Source organism: Tyto alba, unplaced genomic scaffold (assembly GCF_018691265.1).
Source record: "Tyto alba isolate M040663 unplaced genomic scaffold, T.alba_DEE_v4.0 Super-Scaffold_14, whole genome shotgun sequence".
In the NCBI taxonomy this organism is placed as follows: Eukaryota; Metazoa; Chordata; class Aves; order Strigiformes; family Tytonidae; genus Tyto; species Tyto alba.
The window spans coordinates 46,524,333-46,546,229 of NW_024881276.1; the positions used below are offsets into that span (position 1 = coordinate 46,524,333).

The following is a 21,897-nucleotide window of genomic DNA, read 5'->3' on the forward strand; positions in this document are numbered from 1 at the left end:
CATACACAGACCGTCACAAAATAACTTTTTCAAGTACTGAAAGTATTTCCATAATTGTCCTAGAACATATTTTATTTCTGTCTACTTGTTAAAGTTGCTGTTTAGTACACACATCAGAAATTAAATTTCAGTTGTAGAAGAGATGTATAAGATCTTAGAGTTTTACTACGAAGAGGAATTTTCTACATTGCCAGTTTAAGAAAAATACATCAGTGACTGATTTTTATGTTCAATGCTGCCTTAATGTTATCGCTCACAAGGACACAAAAGTAGCTTCTTGCTGGCTATGAATCTTTTGGTCCATGGTTCTTCATGCAGCTTTCTTGTGACAAAGCTTTGCACAGTGGTAATGATTACATATTCAGATGTTTGCTCTTTGTCCAGTTACTATGAGATTAAAACATCGCTGACAATTTTGTGTCCCTGCATGCACTGAAATGAGAAAAACTTCACAGTAATTAATCTAATTCTCACTCTTCTTAGTACTTTCTGCAGATAAATTCAATTTGATGCAACCCATGAAACATAGATTCCAGAAGGTTGCAAGATGAGGACATTAAAATGAGTAAAGTCTTACCTCCTAGAAGGAGGATTATGCTGCTAAGCTTTCAGACCTTGTAACCACATTAAATGAGTCACCAAATCCCGTCTGAGGACAGGATTGTGCAGACTGACAGGAACGTAGCCTTACAGAAGTACTGAATGACATTAGTTTTTCATTGTCATATTGCATGTAAGTGGCCAAATTCAATTATGCTTATTAGAAAAATCAAATTTACATACATTAATGCACAGCTATCTCCATGATACTCCACAATCATATGATACTTCCACAATGGAAGTGGGATAGAAGACATTTGGGTTTTTTACTCACTCATTCCTAGGATAATGTTGCTACTGTTCTTCATCCCCACATTTTGGGAGATATTATCAACGAAGATAGTGCAGTCCAGTGTTTCATAGAAGCCATACAATTTTATATACAGAATTTGATCATCTTCTTCTCACCACCTCTGCAATTTTAAATACCTTACCAAAAAAAGGGGTGGTAGGAATGAGTAAGTATGCTTATTGTACTAGAGGGGTCTGTCTTGCCATCAATATCAGGGAGGCAAACTGAGCTGAACCCATATTTTAAAGAATGGCCTAAGGTTTGGCATGGCTTTCCCCATGTTCTTCTTCATTGTCTGAAGGGGGAACTTACTTTAAAGAAGTTACTGAATGACTTAATCAAACAGCACAAAGTATGCCTATTTCAGGTATCAGTCCCTCATTGTCTGAAAATATGAGACAAGGAATCAGGGTTTCCCCTTCCCACATGAATTGTTTAACACACACAAAACCCTGCCTACCCACATCCACGCTCTGGGGGAATCACCATATTCCCCTGGCCTTATAGAAGGTAGCTCCCTTTTAGGACATGGTATGCAACTCTTTTGTAGCTGATTTTATCATATCTTACTAACTTATCTGAAGCAAGCTGTTTTAGCCTTCCACTGAAAGCAGCTGTATAAACCCAGGATGCTGCTCAGATTCATGGGTTTATGTGCATAGCTTCTGCTGACTGTTTTATGATGTGGGACTGACATTTGGACAGCCTTTGAAATAGCTCAGACAAACATGCAAAGATGCTGACTACAACTTGGAAGAAAAAAGCAGGATAGTTATAGCACAGATTATAACAAGCCTCCAAAAAACTTGGTCCCCTCCAGACTGCACGTCAGCATTTCTGTCCGCAGGGGGAGATCCTGCCATTCGGACTGATCAGGGATTCCAGAACATCTGCTGAGGAAGGAGACTCCATACCTATCCAAGAAGCTTTCCTGTCCCTCTGCTGCTATAGTACACCCTGGAGAGATACCTTCCCCTTGACCAGTAGGTTCAGTTTGGGTAATGGAAATTTATACCCCCCCAAGACTGGTGCAAGTCTCTGAGAAACTGATTTAATGGTAGAAATTTATCTGTCAAACTGTGATAAGCTTTTGTAATAACTTCATAAGTCTCTGTTTATCTGCAGGCCCTGGGCCTGAGGAATGTGCTCAAAATTAACTGCTGCTTTCAGAGAATTCAGCACTCAGATTTACTCTAGTACTACTGGTTAACCCATGCTTGCAGTTATACTTTTGCACTGCTAGGTGTTTAAGTACTGGAAGAAGTACAGGATCTTTCACAGAGAGCAATGCCTCCTGAAGTGTCTACACAGAGTCATGCTTCTCTGGGAAGGGTGTGGGGAGAGAAGTGCTTCTCAGAGTCACTCTACTCCAGTTCCTCTTGGGAGGTGTTAAATTTTTTATTTCCTTTTACATCTCCACAGTCAGGCAGGCTATAGGGTTGGGGTTTTGGGGTTTTCCTTCTCTCTGTGTGCTTAGACCTAGGTGGATTTCTTGGCCTTTTCAGATCCCCAAATGATCATAACCAGAATGATTTCCCGCCCCACCCCCCCCACAAAACAGGCAGGGTAGTAAAGTACACAGAAAGAGTTCTTCTCACCCACTGCATAGTATGGCTAGGCTACATTTTGGATTTTGTTACTGCCTCATTTTACATGTTAGTGAGGATGCCAAAAACAGCAGTGACAAAAGCAGCTTCATGTTGTAACACATCATCTTGTAGTCTTAGTTTTAAGTAGGCATCAGATTGCCAGTCACCAGAAATTACTAGGAAGTGACTTTCACAGCAGAACCCCTTTCACCAAGCTGAGCTTGCAATCTACTGGGTTAGGCAACCTCATCAAGACCATAAACAGTGTAATGATTTCTAAATGGAAAGGATTACACATAGCAAACAAAAGAGTAAGAGGTAATCTAGTTGTAGCTGGAGGAAATTAAGGGGTCAATCAGTTGCAAATGTACATCAGTAAAATATTTCTTAACAACTGACCAAATCCTGCCACATGACTGATGTGCAAGCATTATCTCCAAAGCATATGGAAAGAAGTTTGACTAAGACATTGCAGCCCACCCTTGTATCTTACTCCTCTAAGTAGTCCTACAGGTAACAGAGGCCAAAATGAATGAAATATGTATTAAACCATGAGTAAAGGGTTGGTAATTTACGGTTAGAGGAGCCTGCATGTGTGCATACATATATATACACGTGAAGAGTAACACTTTTTAATATGACAGCTTTCTCACATCTGAGCGAAGATAAAACTCTTAACACTAGCAAACATCCACCTCCAAAGGGACTGTAATTTCAGACAATCATAATTTAATTCATATGCTCGTTATTTAAAACTAACTCAAGAGGATGCAAAATGTCAGGTGAACTTGAAGGAACATCCTATACTGTATTTCTATATTAAAAATTCCTTTTACTTACTTAGCTGGCAATTTGGATGGATGCAGCACTTGAAAGAGCAGAGAAAAGTGGAAGAATGTTCTATATAACCTTTTCTGCAGCTGTAAACCTAAGACCAGTTAGAACCTGAACAATCCAAAAAGCCAGAGTCATCAACTCTCCACTTATATTTTAGGAACTGTCTTCCAATATGTATTAAGCCTTTCCCCAGAACAAGAAAACATTCTGGCACTGCTTGCTGGTCAAATGCTTGAGGTCTTCTATGTGTCTTTATAACCCAGTGTATCCCCAGAGAATCCTGCTGGGGCAGGCAGTGGAACAGTGTACAGAGCAGTTGATCTGAGCTCACTGTTTGTAGAAGTACCATGATAGTCGTGCAGAGGACTCCCATTAAGAATCTTGTTTCTTTTCCCACCTCTCACCCCCTTCCATGGGAGAGAGCTCTTCTGGTGAAATGAAAGCAAGGAGGTGGTGGAGCTGGCTGTAGAGTGCTAAAGCCACATTGAATTCTGCACAGCTTGAATATACTAGAGATTTATGTATTACATCCTGTGCCTTTCAGTAGAACGACCAAGACACTTGTTAGGCTTCTGGCATGCAGTACAATCATTCTTAAACTTGCTAAGATAGCTCAAAATGGCATTGAAACTCTTTCCAAAAACCTCACAGTTGTATTCCATCAGCCGGCTACACAGCAGGAGGCAGTTCTCAGCTTGACAGGTCAGAGGTAAGCAATCATTCTGGAGCTAATAGAAGCAACTCGGAAGAGTCCTCAGTAGTTCATGCAAAGAGTGAACATGAGAGTTGGTATCACATAGACCAGTCTATATAAAGGGCCATCCAGCTTGTGAAGATCAGAGGGTAGAGTGGGAGATGAGCAGAAGGAGGTAGAAATTACGCAAACACCAGCAGAAGACTTTAATTGAATCCTCCAGCTTACACAGCCCCATGTCAGGTGGCAATGTCAGCAGGAAAACTGACACAGCCTGTGACTAGATCTTCAGCAGGACTTTGGTTCTGGCTGTATTAGTTGCAGTATGGAACAATACAGCTTTTTCTTCTGATAAGATCACGTACAAAGGAGTGTAATCCTGAGCACAGACCCCTTGTAGTGATGACTTATGGCAAAGAGGAGGAAAAGGAGACATTTTAGTAATAGGGAACTCCTCAGGCAAACATGACACCAATTTCCTCAACATGTTAATGAACTGATGGCCATTTAAATTATGTAGAAAATGCTAGCGCTTGGCAGTAGAGCAACTTGCCCATGATTGTTAACTGCTGCATAGGTAGATACCAGAATAGCATCAACAAACTGTTAAACATGGTATCCTGGTTTGGAAAGAGATTATGCATGCTCACTACAAAGTAAGTTTCTCCAATAAAGTTCTTGTGTTCTGTTTTGTGGTGTTTTGTTTTGTTAGTTTGTTTGTTTGTTTTGGTTTTTTGTTTGTTTGTTTGTTTTGTTTTTTTGTTGTTTTTTTTTTTTTTTAAATTTTCTTCTTTCCTCCTCCAGGCAACAGAAAGAAGGATTTTCATCTTAAAAAAACCCTAGCATAGTATAAACCAGAGTTTTTAACAGCACGCATTGGTACAAAATTGTTTTTTCCCACTAGAAGAGCCATTTGTTTTAAAACAAGTATTTCAGTTTCTTTAATCTGAGGCCCAAAATCACCCTCATTAGAGTCTCTTATCCAGGAGAGATTTTGTTTCTATATTGGAAGTGTAAGAGTTACCTTGACCTTTTATACAACCTTTCATTTCTAAATTATTTATTGTGTGTAGCCTACTAAATAGAAAACAAAAGTTCTTTTAGTTGGTTTAGCTTATTCGCAGCTCAAATCAGATTGGTCTCTACAAATAGATGCTGTCTGAAACTTGTGTATTTATGAGATTACTGTATGTTATTTTAAAAGGTATTTTGCTCTGAAATTATTTTGGTTTTATATGAATAAAGCATTCATTTCCTTTCTCAACATACTTGCCATATATACTCTTAATACTCTGAGTTCTCATGACATCTTATAGAGAAAGAGATCTGACCCAGAATGGCATTTCTGCCATAAATGGTAGTGATTTATTGAGGTCTCTTTCACTAATTCAGCCACCTTATAGCTCAGCTTCTTACTGCCTCACAAATCAGACCAGATTTTCCCCAGCTCTGCACACAAAGCTTCTATCAGATTACTAGGTTTTATACACCCAGCAGGTAATTCTGGATTGTAAATTTTACATAGGAGACATCCATTAGCATTAGTCTAGCTTAGCAGCAGTCACCTATTGGATTCATGTTATGCCAGAGAACCCATCTTGTCCATTATTCCATTGATTTATTGTGTTAGTTTTCAGACTGTGCCATGAATGATCTGAATAAATCTTTCTGTTTGCTTCCATTTCTCCTAGATATTGATGAATGTGCTGAAAATGTTTGCGCTCAACTCTGTGTAAACTCTCCAGGAAGTTATAGCTGCTATTGTGATGGCAAGAAAGGGTTCAAGCTCTCTAAGGACATGAAGAATTGTGAGGTAAAACTGCACTATGTAAAATTACATGCAGAAAATCACAAAGTTGGATATTTCTCAATGACAGGATAAGTTAGATTAAGGAAAATAGGAAGGTATTTGAGAACTGATTCAAAATTGCTGAGGAAGTGCTGTGGTTTGGCTCACAAAGCAGACCCAGTAGGGATTTGGATGCCATTCAGTTCATGCATGCTCATTTACAGGAATCCTGTCAAGAGAAGCTTGCTTTAGCCAGTCATCTTTATTCCCTGCTGCTTCCAAAATGAGCCCCAGCTTTCACCTATCAGAGATATAATTCCTGTTCATCCTATTCAGAGCCAGAATACTCCATTTGTCCATATGTTCCCAGGTTTTCCTTAGACTGCGCAGAAGTTTTCACTCACTCTTTCAGAATTACTCTGTGCTTTTCCTGTTTGGGTTGAAAAAACTGAATTGTTTTTCACAGTTCCCATCTGCCATAGCTTAAGAAAAAGCACTTCGCAATACTTGCCAATTGAAGAACGTCTAGCAGCCAAAATCAGCTTTCTTGGTCAGTTTGAAAATGTAAATTTCTTAGTAGCAGAAAGTTTGAAACTCTGGAGAATCCCAGTTCAAGAATTTTCTTGTGATTCTCTGTACACTTTGAAAGGCAGGCTGAGATTTGTTATGCTAAGTGAGCTCAGATAACTGCCAACAAAAAAACCACTTCTAACATAGTGTAACAAAATTGGGCTTAAACTGTAGGAGCAAGGTCTGACACAAGTTGTAGCATGTATGTGTTAGATCTTGTTTGTACTTTCTGAAATTTAATTCTGAACCGCTTGCAGTCGTTGTATTTCATTTTGCTTATTCATTAAATAGGAAGAGCATTTTCTAGCCTCATTACGTGTTGTTGTCAATATTGTTCAGAAGTGATTAACTCTATCTGGAAGTTAGTCTCAGGCTTTTTAATTAGAAAAAAAAAAAAAGTTTAATCAGCTGAAAATATATGCAGTCCAAAGACTAGTGACACTGGCAGACATAAAATGAAGAAGCCATAAAATTCAGGATGAGCACCTATACATTTAATGAGACCGCTGCATCGTGATTACAGAAGTCAGAGTTTGGGAACTGCATTGTTAACTTTTATCGAATCATGGCATGTATTGAGAACAGAAAAGCCCTTCACACCTATTCTTGATTATTCTCTTCTGTAGGACTACTATTCTGCCATCTTACTGAAGATATTCAAGGGGTGTTTTGACAGATAACTTTAGATCAAGGAGGCTTTTAGACTCCTTCTAGTCAATGAGACAGGTTCTCTAAACCACAGTCTGGAAGAGTCTTCTCACCTCTCTCCAAATGCAGAGCGTAGTTCCCTGTATCTAAAAGAAGTCCAAGTGCTTTACTTTTAAAACAAAACTGTAGGTATTACCTTAATTGTAACAGCATAGTTTCAGAAGACAAAGACATCAACAGTGCCTTCAAATGGATACCTGACATTTGTTTACTGAATGTTTTGCTAGTTTATACTTGCACGGCACATAAAATAGACATTATTCCTGGATATAAATGTCTTTGTTTAAAGCTTCAGGTAGATGAATACCTGAAAGAATAAGCACCATTTTTTCCTCGCTCATTACATCTGCAGTTGGCTGACTGTGATTACTCATTGGCTTTGGCTAGAGTATTAGGATTAATACCAGTTTTACATACTGTTGTAGGCCTTTCAGTAGTCACAAATACTTACAACTTCTTTTACAGTTTTCCTGAGAACATAGTCTTACGAGTTTCACATCCCCACTAGCAGTTCTCAGAAATATTAATTTATTATTATAGCAGGAATTGTGGTGTTGATTTCATCAATGTTCCTTTCCAGAGCTCAAACAGGGCAAGTACACTCATGGAATAGCCAGATAGAAACATTTTCTATTAGTCTATCACTTAATCCACTTGTAAGTTATTACTTTTTATTCCAGGTAAATGATTCTAGTAGTAGTAGAGATTGTTCAACTATTAGTAGCTGTACGTCAATATTAATAAAGAAGATAAAAGGTGACTTTTTTTTTTTTTTTAATTAAATCTTCTCAAGACACAGCTCTGGCCTTATTCCCTTCTAACACCTGATCAGGTTTAGATTCCGGACAACTCTAATAAGGGGGCCTGGCAGGACTCTGGTAGGTGGGTGTCACACGTCCCTGGTGAAAGAAAAGTGCCTGATAGAAGACTTGAATTCTTGATTCAAATTCTAAATATTAGTTGCAATCCACCAGAACTATGTTGCAACCTGATTTATCCTCCAACAGCTTAAATATTGGACATTTCAAGCAAAATGAAAAACACACCCCTTCATTTGTACATAGGTATTCAAGTTTAGAAAAAAAAAAAAAAAAAAAAAAGGAGGAAAACCAGAGGTAAGCCATTGCTATTTAAATAAATAAATGACAGGCTAATGGCCAACCATATGAGTTGCTTCATGAACTATCACAATGCATTAACATCATCTCTTATTCTCTACCATTTTCAGTCTGTTACTGCGTGTATACCACTGAACCTTGAAAAGAATTATGAACTGCTTTACCTGGCAGAGCAATTTATAGGAATTCCCGTTCTGTACTTAAAGTTTAAATTGCCAAATGTCACAAGGTAAGCATTTGCTATTGAAAAAAGTGTGCACTGAAATTATGGACATTTGTCTCCATTAATTTTCTGAGGGTTTAGAAAGAATGCATTGCATGCATAAATTATATCACCCTCTCCCCACTGGTTAAGATACCTTTATATGGTAAATGAAGTAGCTTGGGTTCCTGCATACACTAGTGCTCAGTGGAAGCTGGAGTCATTTGAAAGAGGACAGGCAAGAGTAATGTGCCTGGAGTCAGTTTACAGCATCTCTTACTGGTTGTACTGTGTGTCCTTGAGCCACTTCATCAGTATAGACAGTAGCTCTCTGACACAGCAAAACCAGAAGGCCAGCAAGTTTCCTCCAGAGACCTCAGAAGCAGGCAGGAGGCGGGAGCAGCTGTGTCCCAGCCAGAGAACAGTGAGCAGCTAGGGCAGAACATGCACCACCAGCATTCCCGTGGGATCATATCTATGAATAACAGAGTTGGAGTCTTCCAGCCATTACAGTGCTCTTGTGGGAAGAGGTGTATGGACCGAGAGAAAGAGTTCAAAGAGATTCAGACTTGAATGGGCAAAAAAGGAAGAGGATTAAGGGCAGTAAGTTTAAGAGGCAGTAAGTCCCATTGGTTTGTGGACAAGAGAGCAAAAAGATTGGTGCTTCCCCGTGACAGAAGTTTACTCTTCCTCTGAAGAAAAGAGCAGGGGCTGGGGAAGGTTGGAGGCGGTAATAGGGTTACGGGAAGGCATTTAGAATTCATAACATAAAATTCACGTTATAGGAAAAAAATCACTGTACAGCTTCCAGTTATATATGGGAATGACTTTTGTTTGGATGTTGCTGCTACTTCACTTGTGCTCTGGCTAGAAGCTGTGACATGCTACGCACATACTACTGAGGAGCAAAACCAGGCCAGTGCTTCCCTCCCACCCCCAAGCCTCCTTTCACAGGCTATTCCAAGAACACTGATAGAGCACAGTACCTTGTCTAGAGTGCTCTGTCTGTATGATTTCCTTTACAACTGTCAGAACAATAGCTAATGGTAGTGACCCCTTTATTACTCTTGGACTTCTTCACTGTGGCAGCTGAAATTGCAATGTTCCTTGAATTACTGACCGAACAATTTGAGGGTAACAGCAGCAGCAGCTGTTGAGCTGGTGATCCCCAGAGCCTTAGAACTTTACAGAAGGACATAAATACTGGAATAGCAGCAGAGGAAAAAGTTCTCAAGTTGACCAGTCATTAATGCTCTCCTGGAAGACCTTTCTAAGATGATAAATCTTTGAAGCTATCTTAATAGTCTCTGTGTAAATACAGAATGATTTCTCTGTGGATCTGCCTGAGAGACAATGACATCTAGCGGACAAAGAACAAGACTGAGAGCGAAAGCAACCCGAGTTCGTAATTACAGCTCCCTTACTTGTGTCTTTTGTTTTCTTCAGCAAATCCTAACTTCCCAATATTTTATTTTCTCCTTTCATCCTTACTCTGTTTTATCTAGTCCAAAAGTTCTAGGAGATAAGGCCAGTTTTTTACTATACTTAGACTCTCTCTCTTCTACTGTACAGGTACTCTAATGTAAACCATAATTTTGTTACCTACACACATTCAACCACCTGCCGAGATCCAAACAGCAAATCCTCAAATTAGAGAATGACATATAAACGCAGCAGTAACCAAAGCAAATTGCTAGGTTACAACTGTTGTAGGACAACGCTTGGTAACCCTGTCCTAATGAAGCACATCATAGATCATGTATTTTTTCCACGTCACATCTCCACGAAATGCAATAAGAGTATTACATCTATCTTACTCGAGGGAGTGTGATACCCTTCACATGTAAAGCTCATAGCAGATTTGGGAACTGAACCAAGGCTTTTTCAAATACCAGCTCAGGGCATTAATCTCAGAACTTTTCACTAGATTCAGATGAACGAGGCTTATATTAGATTTTGCTTTTGACTAATTGTGTGCAAATATCACAACTGCTCAGATAGGGACTTACCAAAACGTTAATATCTAGTAACTTATTCTTTTTCCCTAGTAATGAGTTATCCTAGGCTATACAGTATTTCATGTTTCCTGTCTTATTAAGATTCCTTCTCCAAACTCAGATTTACAGCAGAATTTGATTTCCGGACATATGATGCAGAGGGAGTTATATTATATGCAGAATCCCTTGACAATACAGCATGGATCTTGCTTGCTCTTCGTGACGGGAGGATTGAAATTCAGTTCAAGAATGAATTTGGAACAAAAGTCACCAGTGGAGGCAAAGCCATTAATGATGGACTGTGGCATATTGTAAGCGGGGCTTTCTTCTCCCCATTTCTTCCTTTAACCCACTATGGGAATATTCTGTATTGATAAGTAAATTAGGGAGAAACTAAGCAATTATTTAAAAAGTTAAAATGTTGCCCTCAAATCCCAGAACTAAATATCAACCAAGAAAAAACACACACAAGTGCCTTACACATCTGGGAAATTGTGGCAGTTGTTTACAGTCAAGAAAGAGGTAATTACCTCTAGCTGGAAACATAGGAATTATTCTTTCTAATCATGAAAAATGAAGCAGCAGTATATTAAATAGTGTGATTGCATGGTCAAGTGCATAGTTATTAGATACTTTGTCTAGATAACAATTACTACATTTGCTAGACCAGAAATCTAGCTTGTTCTTCAAGCTTGAATACCTAAGATGAAAGGACTATCTATAACCCACACCAAATTATTATCATCAGTTAGGCTTTGTTTGTTTGTTTTAAATGGGGGCAAGAGAAGCTCGGATTCTGTGTAGACCGCCTCCTTCAGTTCAGTACAACTTCCTTGAGATTAAAAAGTCTGCTTTGATGCCTAGTAACAGTAGCAAGCGTTGAACCTGTTTTGCCTATGTCCCATCTGAAGAGTCAATCCCCTGTAGCAGCTTGCAGTGACATGGAGAACTGTATGCCAAAAGTGGATTGGATATAGAGCAATTGTAGAAATCAGTTTCTTGCAAACTCTAGCGCATAAAGCAAACTAGTCCGCTGCATGGGTTTTCCTAGGGGTATAGTGAGGATGGAATGGAAGATGATCCTCCTGTGGATGTCCATGGATATGGACAGTTGTCACAATTCAAGTTTAAATATGCTGTAAATATTGACAGCATTAAACCTCACGATTCAAGTTTAAATATGCTGTAAATATTGACAGCATTAAAACTATTTTACAAGTTAGATATTTAGAGAAACATTAGTAATGCTTCATACAGGTACATGTAATTAGTATTTCAAATGTTCTATACATTTATGTATGTAATCATTTGTATTTAATTCTAGATATCAGTTGAAGAACTAGAACACAGCATCAGTGTAAAAATAGCTAAAGAAGCCGTGATGAGTATTAACAGCCCAGGAACTCTTTTTAAACAATCACAGGGTTTCTTGGAGACTAAGGTGTACATTGCAGGATTACCTCGAAAAGTGGGCAACACTCTGGTTAAACAGGTAACTAAAATAATAAAAGTAATGTTGATTAATACTGTTCTGTTATTTGTTTGGTTTTGTACTGTTTGCTTAACAGTCACAGAGGAAGGAAGAGTGACATGGAATCCGTTTAGAAAATGAAAATCAGGTTATTAAACCACTGTTTTGAAAATAAACATGCATGAAGCTTTGTAGCTTGTCCTCAGTTAGGTTAGAGTTGTAAAAACACGGCACTTAAGGTCTAATCTGTCAGGATTCTGTAGCGTGTTTCCTAATATAGCTTTAAGATTCCCTAAATCATCAGTGCTTCTTCTGGAAGAGCATTGCAGAGTGATTCATGTTCCTGCTGCTGGCTTTTGCTAGACTCTGAATAGGTATGGAAATCACTGTGTAGGCAACACAAGGAGCTTTCATTTTCACTAGGTTTTATAGTAGCCCAGGCTAGACAAAGCCCATGATTCGCTTAGTCTTCCACCTTCAACAACTGTCTTATGCTGGGAATGGGTACAGTCAGGTTGTTATGGCTGTCTGCTTCACAATCCAGGATCCCTCAAACTAACTGTCAACCTACAGAGAGGCAAAAAGTAACTGTACAGTAGAGGTTGCACCTTTTTTTTTTTTTTCCTTAAAAATCCATTTTTGCTCAAAAGTGGTGAAGCAGAGCAAAAAAATATGAAGTCATACAACAACGTCCCCTCACCCAACAGAAGGTAATTCTAGAAATTTCGTTGTACTTCAGTATAAGGAGAAGATGAAACCTTGAACAAGGAGCAGCACTAGCAATCATTGTCTTTCAGCTACAGAAAAGCTGTTGTGAACTAAACAAAAGGGACAGCATGAGCTTTAAAAATTAAAGCAAACTATTTTGGAAAGATCACTGGCATTAAAATGAGAAATGTTATTAAATCAGAAATACCCAAGGTACTAAAGGCATGCCATTTGTTTTCTCCCAGCATCAGTGCTGTAACCTTGTAGCATTGATAAGGCTATTATTGGCTTCCCAGAAATAAGTTGATATTTAAAGTAATGCTTTATTAGTAACACTTTTAAGACAACTTTAAATGCAAACACCTAGTGCTGTAATTCTTCTGCAGATTAACCCACGGCTAGATGGGTGCATTCGTGCCTGGAACCTGATGAATCAGGGACATTCAGGTGTAAAAGAAGTTATTCAAGAAAAACAAAGCAAACACTGTTTAGTAGCAGTGGGGAGAGGATCCTTCTATCCTGGAACTGGAATGGCAACATTTCAGATAAACTATAGTAAGTATTTTTCTGTCTATTCCTATATTTTTTTGCTGGACAGGTGATGGAACTGATGAATTGTTAAAAGAAAGCAAAGAAAACAAAAAACAACAACAACAACAACAAAGGGATTCATACAAACGAAGCTATACACCACTGCATCCAGCAATGATTCTCATAACTTCTGTTAGAAATTTGCTCGAATGAGAATTCTGATCCCATTGGTGTCATCCATTTAGTTTCTGAACTGCTTTAGGTTAGGAGCTTATTCTTTATTTGCAAAGGATGGGCACTGTTGAACACATTCACTTACCAAAGATCTAATTCTGTCCCCTGTTCATCAATGGGGAAAGCTATCATATTACTGACAGGAAAAGAATACTGGGAATGGAGAAAAGGATTGCTAATAGTTTTGTGTGTGCAATTCTGCTTCTAAACGAACATCCTATATAGAGATTTTAGGGGCGTCTCTTGCTCTTTCCTGAACACAGAACTTTCTTGCCTGAAATTCTGCCCTAATTTCAAAATTTCCAGTTCAGAATCTCCTTGTGCAACACCTGAGCCCAAACCAAAACATCTCTTGAGCATCATCCAAATCTTGTTGTCATTATACTTTTTCCCTATCTCAAATACTATGCTACCCTTCAGCCCTGCTCTGATCCCCAATCCTTTTCATCTCAGGACTTCTTCTTTCCCAGACCTTTTATTTAAATTCCCCAGTCCACTTCAAAATACTTCTCCAACTTCTTATATCCTATGCTTCCAACCAATTTGTATCAGTTTCCTATGCCACTCAAATTCCTCAACTTTCCTCCCATTCATTCAGTACCACCACACTGCCATAACTCCTCCTGACCTCAGTGTTTGAGGCTGCTGCCATGACTACACCCCGTCTCCTTTCTCTTCTCGCCCCACCTCCCCCAAATCTGAGAAGCTGCCCACATCTGCTGCCCTTCTATGAGCTGTTACAGCCCACTGTTTCCTGACCATTTGTCTCTGTGTAGGAATATAACCTCACCTCATATTTTATGATTCCTGCTTCCTCAAGAAACTACTAGAAATCAAGAAACTACTAGATTTGATGGGGGGGGTAGGGGAGAAGAGGTACAGGAAGAAAGGATACAAAAGATGACAAATACCTCTTTAAATAGTAATTTTTATATTAGCTTCACTATGAATGCATCGCATGAAATTACATTTGCGCCATCTACATATTTACTTTACACACCTGCATATTCCCATTTTAATAGCGGAACTGCTTTGGAATGTAAAAGTGTATGAGAACTGCCAATCTTCTACTCAGCAGCAGCAATTCATAAATTAGTTTCTTGGGTGTAATTTTGAACTGACCTCGAATGAATGTGGCACCTGTTCCACATTAGAATGGAGAAGATAGCAAACAAAAAAAAGTCCAGTAAACACAGAAGATTAGGGAAGATACAGGATTAAATGTTTTTTGATTGTTTGGTTTGTTGGTTTTTTAGTTCTTTCTAAAAGTTCCAAAGTTTGCTTTTTTCTGGAGATCAGTACTAATTTTTCCACAGTGGGAGCAGATTAAATACTAATTTTTAACACCGTATTAATTTTTCACTAGCAGATGAATTTATTAATGTCAATTATTCTTTTTAAAACAGATAAGCCTGACAGTGCTGAAGATTGGCTAATAAATGTGACTATGACTATTCGCCCATCCACAGACACTGGTGTTATGTTTGCCTTGGTTTCTAATAAAACAGTGCCTCTTGCTTTGTCCATAGTGGACTCTAACTCCTCTGACTCACAGGTGATCTTACAATTATCATAGCAGCTGATATATGCATAGAAGTCACACCTCATTTTTGTCTCACTTAACTTACTACTCCATTTGTGAAATATCAAACTAAAAAAAAAAGCTACTCACACTTACTTGCAGTGGAGCCGGTAGGCTGAATTAATATTTTGAAAAGCACTTAGATCATATAGTGATGTGCAGAAGATATATTACTATTAATGATTGCTACAACAGTGAGTAAGCACTAAGCACTCTTATGTCAGGTACTATCCATTACATCATGCCTTCTTTAACCTCGTCCCAAATGCACAAAGCAGAAGCAGGAATGTGACAGAAGTAGAGTGATGATACTATAGTAATGGCATCATGTTAGTTTCAATTTATAAACAGATCTTTTTGTCCTTAAGTTTCTATTTACATCTGTTTACGTCAGGCATCCCAAGATAGAGCATAATTATACACCATGGCAAATCCATACTTTTGCCCAAAATAAGAACCTATAGTGAATTCTTGGTTACCTTCGAAACTGTAGCAGTACTCCTTTTGCCAATAAGAGAAACAGGATTTTACCTCAGACCAATAGGCAAAGATTTTTTGACAGTGAACATTCACACTTACAAATTTAAGTGTATAAATGAATGGCATTCATCACCAAAGGTGATGATTATACATCAACTTTGGTAACTTTTCCAACTTAAGGCACCAGTTTTTAAAATGTGGCTCTAACATTTCCTTTTCTTCTACTTCCAAATATAAAATGCATCAGAACTAAGTATCGTTATGTGTTAAAGTTACATGTGACATCTTTCGTGACCTACTGTTCTTCCTTTTAGAAAATCATTGTGACCATTGGAAACATCACTGTCGCACATCTGGAATCAAAGAAGTTATGTACACCCAGGAAAGTGCTGGTTGGACTCCTAGTAACCAAACAGCAACTTGAACTGTCTGTTGATTCACACACAGACAGAAGCAATTCAGAGCAACTGTCTATCCTGCATCAAGCAATGATGGCAAATGTTGTTACCTACTTGGGCGGCCTGCCAGGTGAATTCTATTTCTTTCCATTAATTTGATTACTTTTACAAGCCTGATTATATTCAGCCTTACCCAAGCTAGAAAAAGCCTACAGCTACACAAAAAGAAACAGTTTTTTCCCCAAGTGCTTCTTGTTTCCTCCAGTCTATTCAGCTTTTGAGGGAGCCTGCTTTTTAACAGTAGAACTATTAGGCCCATTAGAATGCATGAGTATCTCTCTAGAGGTCTGAATTTGGAAAACATCTTTATTTTTGAGCTAGGGAGGAGTGAGTGTTGCATATTTCTGAAATGGCGCCAGCTGGCACAATTTAGGAACTGCACCAAGCATGTAAAAAAACCAGGCATTTGTGAATAAATTAAGTATCAGAACTGCAGAAGAAAAAGTCAGGAATATGGTTTCAGCAATTAAAATCTGGGCAATAGATGACTGGCAGTCTTTATGAGACAGAAAATGTGTTGTAACAGCAAATACTTTGTTTAAAGCCAGCTGCAAAAGTATCCCCAGTCTTAAGATATGTATAAGCATTATTTTGTACAGGAAGTGTACATATGCTTATCTGTAAAGATAGATTGACTTCAGCGTGAATCATGAAGAATAGCAGCATTGCCACAGATGATGAATTTTCAAAGACTAAGATCCTCAGACTTGAGAACTAATAGAGGAAACACACCATGGTTACAATGTTACTACTGGCAGAGCTTTTCTGCATCCTCTATTAAAAGTTATTTTAGGCAGAGTAAGTCACAATTCTTAAGGAAATTCTAAGAGCGACCCACACAACCTTGAATTGACATCCATTTTACATGTAGGCTGTAGTGTCATAGCACTGCCCCAGATACAGCTGTTCTTGATCTGCAGTGTTTTTCTTCTGCAGGAGACAAGGGTGCAGAGGAATAGAAAGAAGGGAGGAACTGTGTAAGCATTTGAGATGATCTCTTTAGGCACTTGTTCCAAGGTAGTGTACCCAGGGGAAGCTGGAATTACGGTTCCACCCTCTAGACTTGCTTGTTAGAATAGGAGCGAGGTGCTTAGGGCAGCACTGCAGGTACCACAGCCTCTGTCTGCAGTGGTTGGTGGTTACGTCAGTGTCCAGGGCTATATGCTGGAATGTTCTTGTTCTCCACAAGTCTTCATACACTGGTGATCAAAGATGTAACAAGATTTAGTCACCAAATATGACGATTTCTCTTCTAATTTGGTTTTTGAATGGATATGCAATATCTTGGAAACCGGATAACCAGGTGAGTTCAATTCAAATTGAACGTGTAGAACAAGAAGAATGCACTAATGGTACAGTACCGTCACACACCGCAATAGGTAAGCATCAATGTTTTTGTAATACCTGCTCCCTTTTTTAGAAGGGAGATGAAGCCAGTATTTACTTAGTAGACGTGAGTCAGTACATGAACTGAGTCATAGTAACTTAAACTAAGATTCTGGTCATTTCTTAAACCTCTTCATCTTTGCGATATTTAAATGATTTTTTCCAGTACATCCCCAGCCACAGAGTAATTGGCATCTTAAGAGCTAAGACCTTGACTTCAGCCATACATCCCAAATAGATAAAGACCAAGTGTTAGTCGCTTGCTGCTCCTTAAAACTAAGTGTAATCCCTCAGTTTTAAAAAGGTATCTTCAACATGCAAGTCGCCAGAAAAAAAAAAAACCTCTGTATCCATAAACAGTTTCTACCTAGAGGTCTCAAAAAAGCAACAAAAAACCCCCCATGTTATCCAAAGGAGCCTCTTACACAACAGTGTCTGTTACCATAGAGAAAAAAAGTAATACAGGAAAGCTACTTTATGTCCCCATGTACAGTCACTTTGGCTACAGTGATTCATTTACTCACTAACTCACCCCCGGAAAGCCTCTGGGATTACTGAGGAGTATAAAAAGGTGGGTAAGGATCACCACAGCGAGCTGCAGCGCACAGAACTGTGTCATTTAAAGGCATCTAACAAAAACACACATTTCACGAAGACTGTTTATGTTGCGTGTTTCTTCGAAGTAGTAACAGCATTGGGAGTATGCCTCTTTGTCAATTCATTCAGCACCACCAGTGCAGGCTAGATGAGACTTGCTGAAGGTTTCTGGATGGGAATAGCTTTCTAGCGCATATTTCAAATTTTACTGACCTTTCTCAGCTTTGCTGACTTCATCTCAGTCTTAAAGAAAAGAGAGAACTTAAGTGTTTCCTGCCAAATTGCTCTTTTCTCCCATGGCTGGCTAATGGACAGGGAATGCAGTATTCCTCATGTTTTTGCTAATCTGAAAAACACATAAGAATTTGCATGCCTTGGCCTAATAAATTTAATGTGTTTCTGTGCAGATGTTCCTCTGGGTGCTACGTTAGTAACCGCTTTTTATAATGGCTGCATGGAGGTGAAGGTCAACAACAGACAGCTGGATCTGGATGAAGCCATTTCTAAACACAATGACATTAGATCTCATTCGTGCCCACTGATTATGCAGTAACCATTCAATTCTTAATTTAACTTTTTTCTTTCAGATATAATTTGTGTAATTAGTCTCATGCCATAATGAAGCCTGCATTATTTTATTCAAGATGTGCCAGGAAAATAATCAACAGCATGTTTTTCCTCCCTTTTATATAAAATGGGGAAAACTCCCTTTTCTCAGCTGTAGAGGCAATCAAGATCAAAATTCTGTAAAATGTTCTTTTACTAATATCAGTGATAAATACAACAGCTAGATTTATTTCTCTTCTATGTTCATACTACGCCCTTGGCATAGTTACTTTGGAGAAAAAGTTCAGGAAGTTCTGTTTAGAACCAATTTTACTTCTTAGTTTAAATATATCTGCACAAAGTTGCAAGTTGAAAATTTTAGTAATGTATTTGAATCTAAACAAAACAAGTCTCATTAAACTTTTCTCAGCATAATATACAAAGAAAAATCTCTACAGGTTTTGTAATATGTGCTTTTGATAAAGGAAAAAATACCCCAAAATCCAGAGCCCAAGGTCTCTATGACTATGTTTACAAGTTGTATCAATATTGGTGAAGCAACTTCACAACCAAAACGTTTTTGTAAGTAGCTCAATTTTTGAAAATAGCTCCTGTAATGCTGTACCAGCTTTAATTCTTCTATCTTAGGAACCCTGCTTTAGACTTCTAACAGAGTTCTGGATCAGGTCAAGTAATTTACTTCTAAAGTGTGTTGAAATATACCCCAGGCAATTTTGGAAAACAGAAGAGATGGCTTGAAAGAAGGAGCTCTGGTCTTCATCACAGGACATCAAACAAATTTGCTAAGTAAAGCTGAGAAATTGCTACAAACATTTTTTCCATTTGTGACAAATCTAGCGCTCCTCAATATGAGCACCCTCTAATGGTCCATCATATTCCCTTTAGTTAGGTCAACTTTGCATTCACAGAGCCTCAGAAGAGATTTGGTTTTGAGCTCTGTTGCAGTTGTGTTTGAAATGTGCTTGAAAGATGTGCTTGAAAGCCTGAATTTTGCTGGTACCATCAGAACGTATAGCCATATTCTGCTCAGCCAACTTTAATGGAACAGGTAATTATAAAAGTACTGTTTTTCTCAAGTGTGCTCATTTCAAGCATTTCTAATATTTCTTTAGCATCCTTCGAGTATTCTATCCACTTCCAACCTCATTTTCACACAACCACAAGCCTCCCTGTGCAGCTCACCTAGTGGTTTTGTTAACCCCAAACCAAATAAATAGCAAGAGAATTGCTGCAAGCAATGGATATATGCTCTCATCCATCAACCAGAGAGACATTTATCTGCCAGGATTCTTGACCTGAGGTTTGCTTTCTTTGCTTGAGACATTGAGGTGGAAATGTATGTACAGAAGGATGGATTGTGACAATATTCATTTTGAAGATGGCCTTTCTCCAGAGATATTCCCAGTGACATTAGTGAGGTTTCTTTCATTGTTGAGTACTAACATCAGTACATCAGTATTGTAGAACCTGAGCCCATCTTTCAACATTATTGCTTTGTCTGAGGTTACTGTTAACTTCACTTCCCACTTGTATAAGGTAATACAGAATTTGCTGTGACTTTCACACCAACCAGACTCAGTACCGTCTCCAAATCTGGCCTGCACCAGTTCATACGTAACTGCTTCTCCACAGGAATACCACACAACTGACACCCAGGGGCTAATTGCCAGTGAACTACTAGTTCACTTTTCTAGGATGGCATGTAAAAAAAGCTTTGATTTCTCCAGACTCCATCAAGGAGAAATGACTGCAGGAAAGCATCCCTCCCTGCTCTCCTCCCATCCCAACACACACATTCTTCATTTGGGCCTAAGTTGGAGAACAACTCGACTGAAATAAGCAGGTTTTGCATGCAGAATGGAGCTGAATTGGGATTTTCGATCTCATCAGCACCCACTGAATTCTGGAAAGCCCTTGGGTCAGCCTCTGCCTTGTACAACAAACAGAAACTATGAGATGAGGAACACTAAGTGTCAGCAGGACTCTAAATTGTCAGCCTGTGTGAGAAGAAGAAAACGTCTGAGGTTTTTAGGTTTTGTTTGTATAAGTGCAAGAAGTGGTATAGAGATGAGATGAAATGAAGGAAAAAATAAATAATTTTCTCACAATTTATTTTTTGTTTTCATGAAATAATATTTTAGGGTTTTGTAGTTGTAATGAAACCTCTGCACTTTTTTTTTTTTATTTTTATTTGATGTAAAGTGCCTCCCTATTGTAAGAATTAAATAAAGCAGCATTTGCAAATTTCTTCTAATTTTAAGTTGTACTTGCATATCTTTCTTTGTTTTCACTGTGCAAGACTTGTTCCAGTGGTCAAATAGCTTACTCAGAAGATTGTGATGGTCTTCACCATCAAAGAAAATAATTGGCTGAAATTAATATGCTATAGAAATAGGCATTCATCTTCCCTAGAGAAATGTTTAAGTTTATTGTTTAATATTGCCTGAGGAAATTCAGCTTTGCTTAAAACTACATTTGGAAGAAAGGAGATCAGTGAAAGTTATTGATTCCTATCTTTTCTCCTTCATCAGATGTATTTCATTTTATTTTTAGGCATAATCCTTTCAGGAAGGGCCATTCAGTGTTTACACAGAACAGCTGGACCTGCTCTGTGCTGTTTCAGCTCCTGTGCACCAAGTGTTACAGGTCAGTACGTCCTAATTTCCTTTAAAAATAAAACCTAGTCATGGAATTGCTTCTCATCGACACTAGAGCAGCTTCCTGCCTACATGCCTGATCTAAGTTTATATGCTTTAATAGCGGCATGTCTCCTGGCAGACTGAGTGCAAACACCTTCACTACTGATACTCAAGATCAGTTCTAGAGCCATCATCTTGAAAGAGGCCGAACTCATTTTCAGTGTTCTGGCCCTGGCTTATCACTGAACAACGCACAGATGTTGGTCCTTTGATGTCGTTAGTCACGTGTACATATTTTGTTGCTTCAGCAACCTTGTTACATCAAACCTTGTTACAAACAAAAACCTTGTTACATCCCTGATTTGGGAGCAATTTCATGTTTCATCTGCCAGAAGAACAGTTATGTACCAAAAAAAAATAAGATACAAGGAAAACCATAACAGCTAATAGCAAAGGGTAAGGCATCACTTTGTGAATAAAAAAAAAAACCCTCAGATACTCACACTCTGGTTTTGTCCCGTCTTCCTTCTGTGACCACAACCCTACAGGAGCAGTTCAGAGCTACGTGACCTTGGTTCCTGTCATTTTAGTCAGCTTATTACATGACACATTGGGGCAAAAGTACCAACAGGACAGAAATATTATTCTATCATTGGAAATCAAAAGGAACGTCTACGAAAAACTCCCATCCAGACTACTTACAAAACCTTCACAGTAACAGGGTTTACTCTTCACGTTTTTAAAGCCTGTAACCTATCCACAAAATGACTGTACACTCATTGTTACACTGGGCCCATCCTTTTGCTCAAAGGGTAGTTACATTTCATAAGAATATGTGAATAAGCAGC

The 21,897-nt window shown here is 38.5% G+C and overlaps 1 protein-coding gene across 2 annotated transcripts in view; it reads left to right on the top strand.

The window, feature by feature from the left end:
- Positions 1-20,517, top strand: part of PROS1 (protein S) — a 34,266-nt gene extending 13,749 nt beyond the window's left edge. The window contains exons 8-15 of one of the 2 annotated variants that reach the window (XM_033008003.2): positions 5,704-5,825; positions 8,308-8,426; positions 10,518-10,707; positions 11,721-11,888; positions 12,962-13,130; positions 14,747-14,895; positions 15,717-15,930; positions 18,251-20,517. In XM_033008003.2, the coding sequence (XP_032863894.2) occupies positions 5,704-5,825; positions 8,308-8,426; positions 10,518-10,707; positions 11,721-11,888; positions 12,962-13,130; positions 14,747-14,895; positions 15,717-15,930; positions 18,251-18,396 (1,277 nt within the window). In that variant the 3' untranslated portion in view covers positions 18,397-20,517. Of the gene's footprint in view, positions 1-5,703; positions 5,826-8,307; positions 8,427-10,517; positions 10,708-11,720; positions 11,889-12,961; positions 13,131-14,746; positions 14,896-15,716; positions 15,931-18,250 lie in introns of those variants that run through there. The other variant, XM_033008004.2, reaches the window with a different exon arrangement.
- The last annotated feature ends 1,380 nt before the right edge of the window (positions 20,518-21,897 follow it).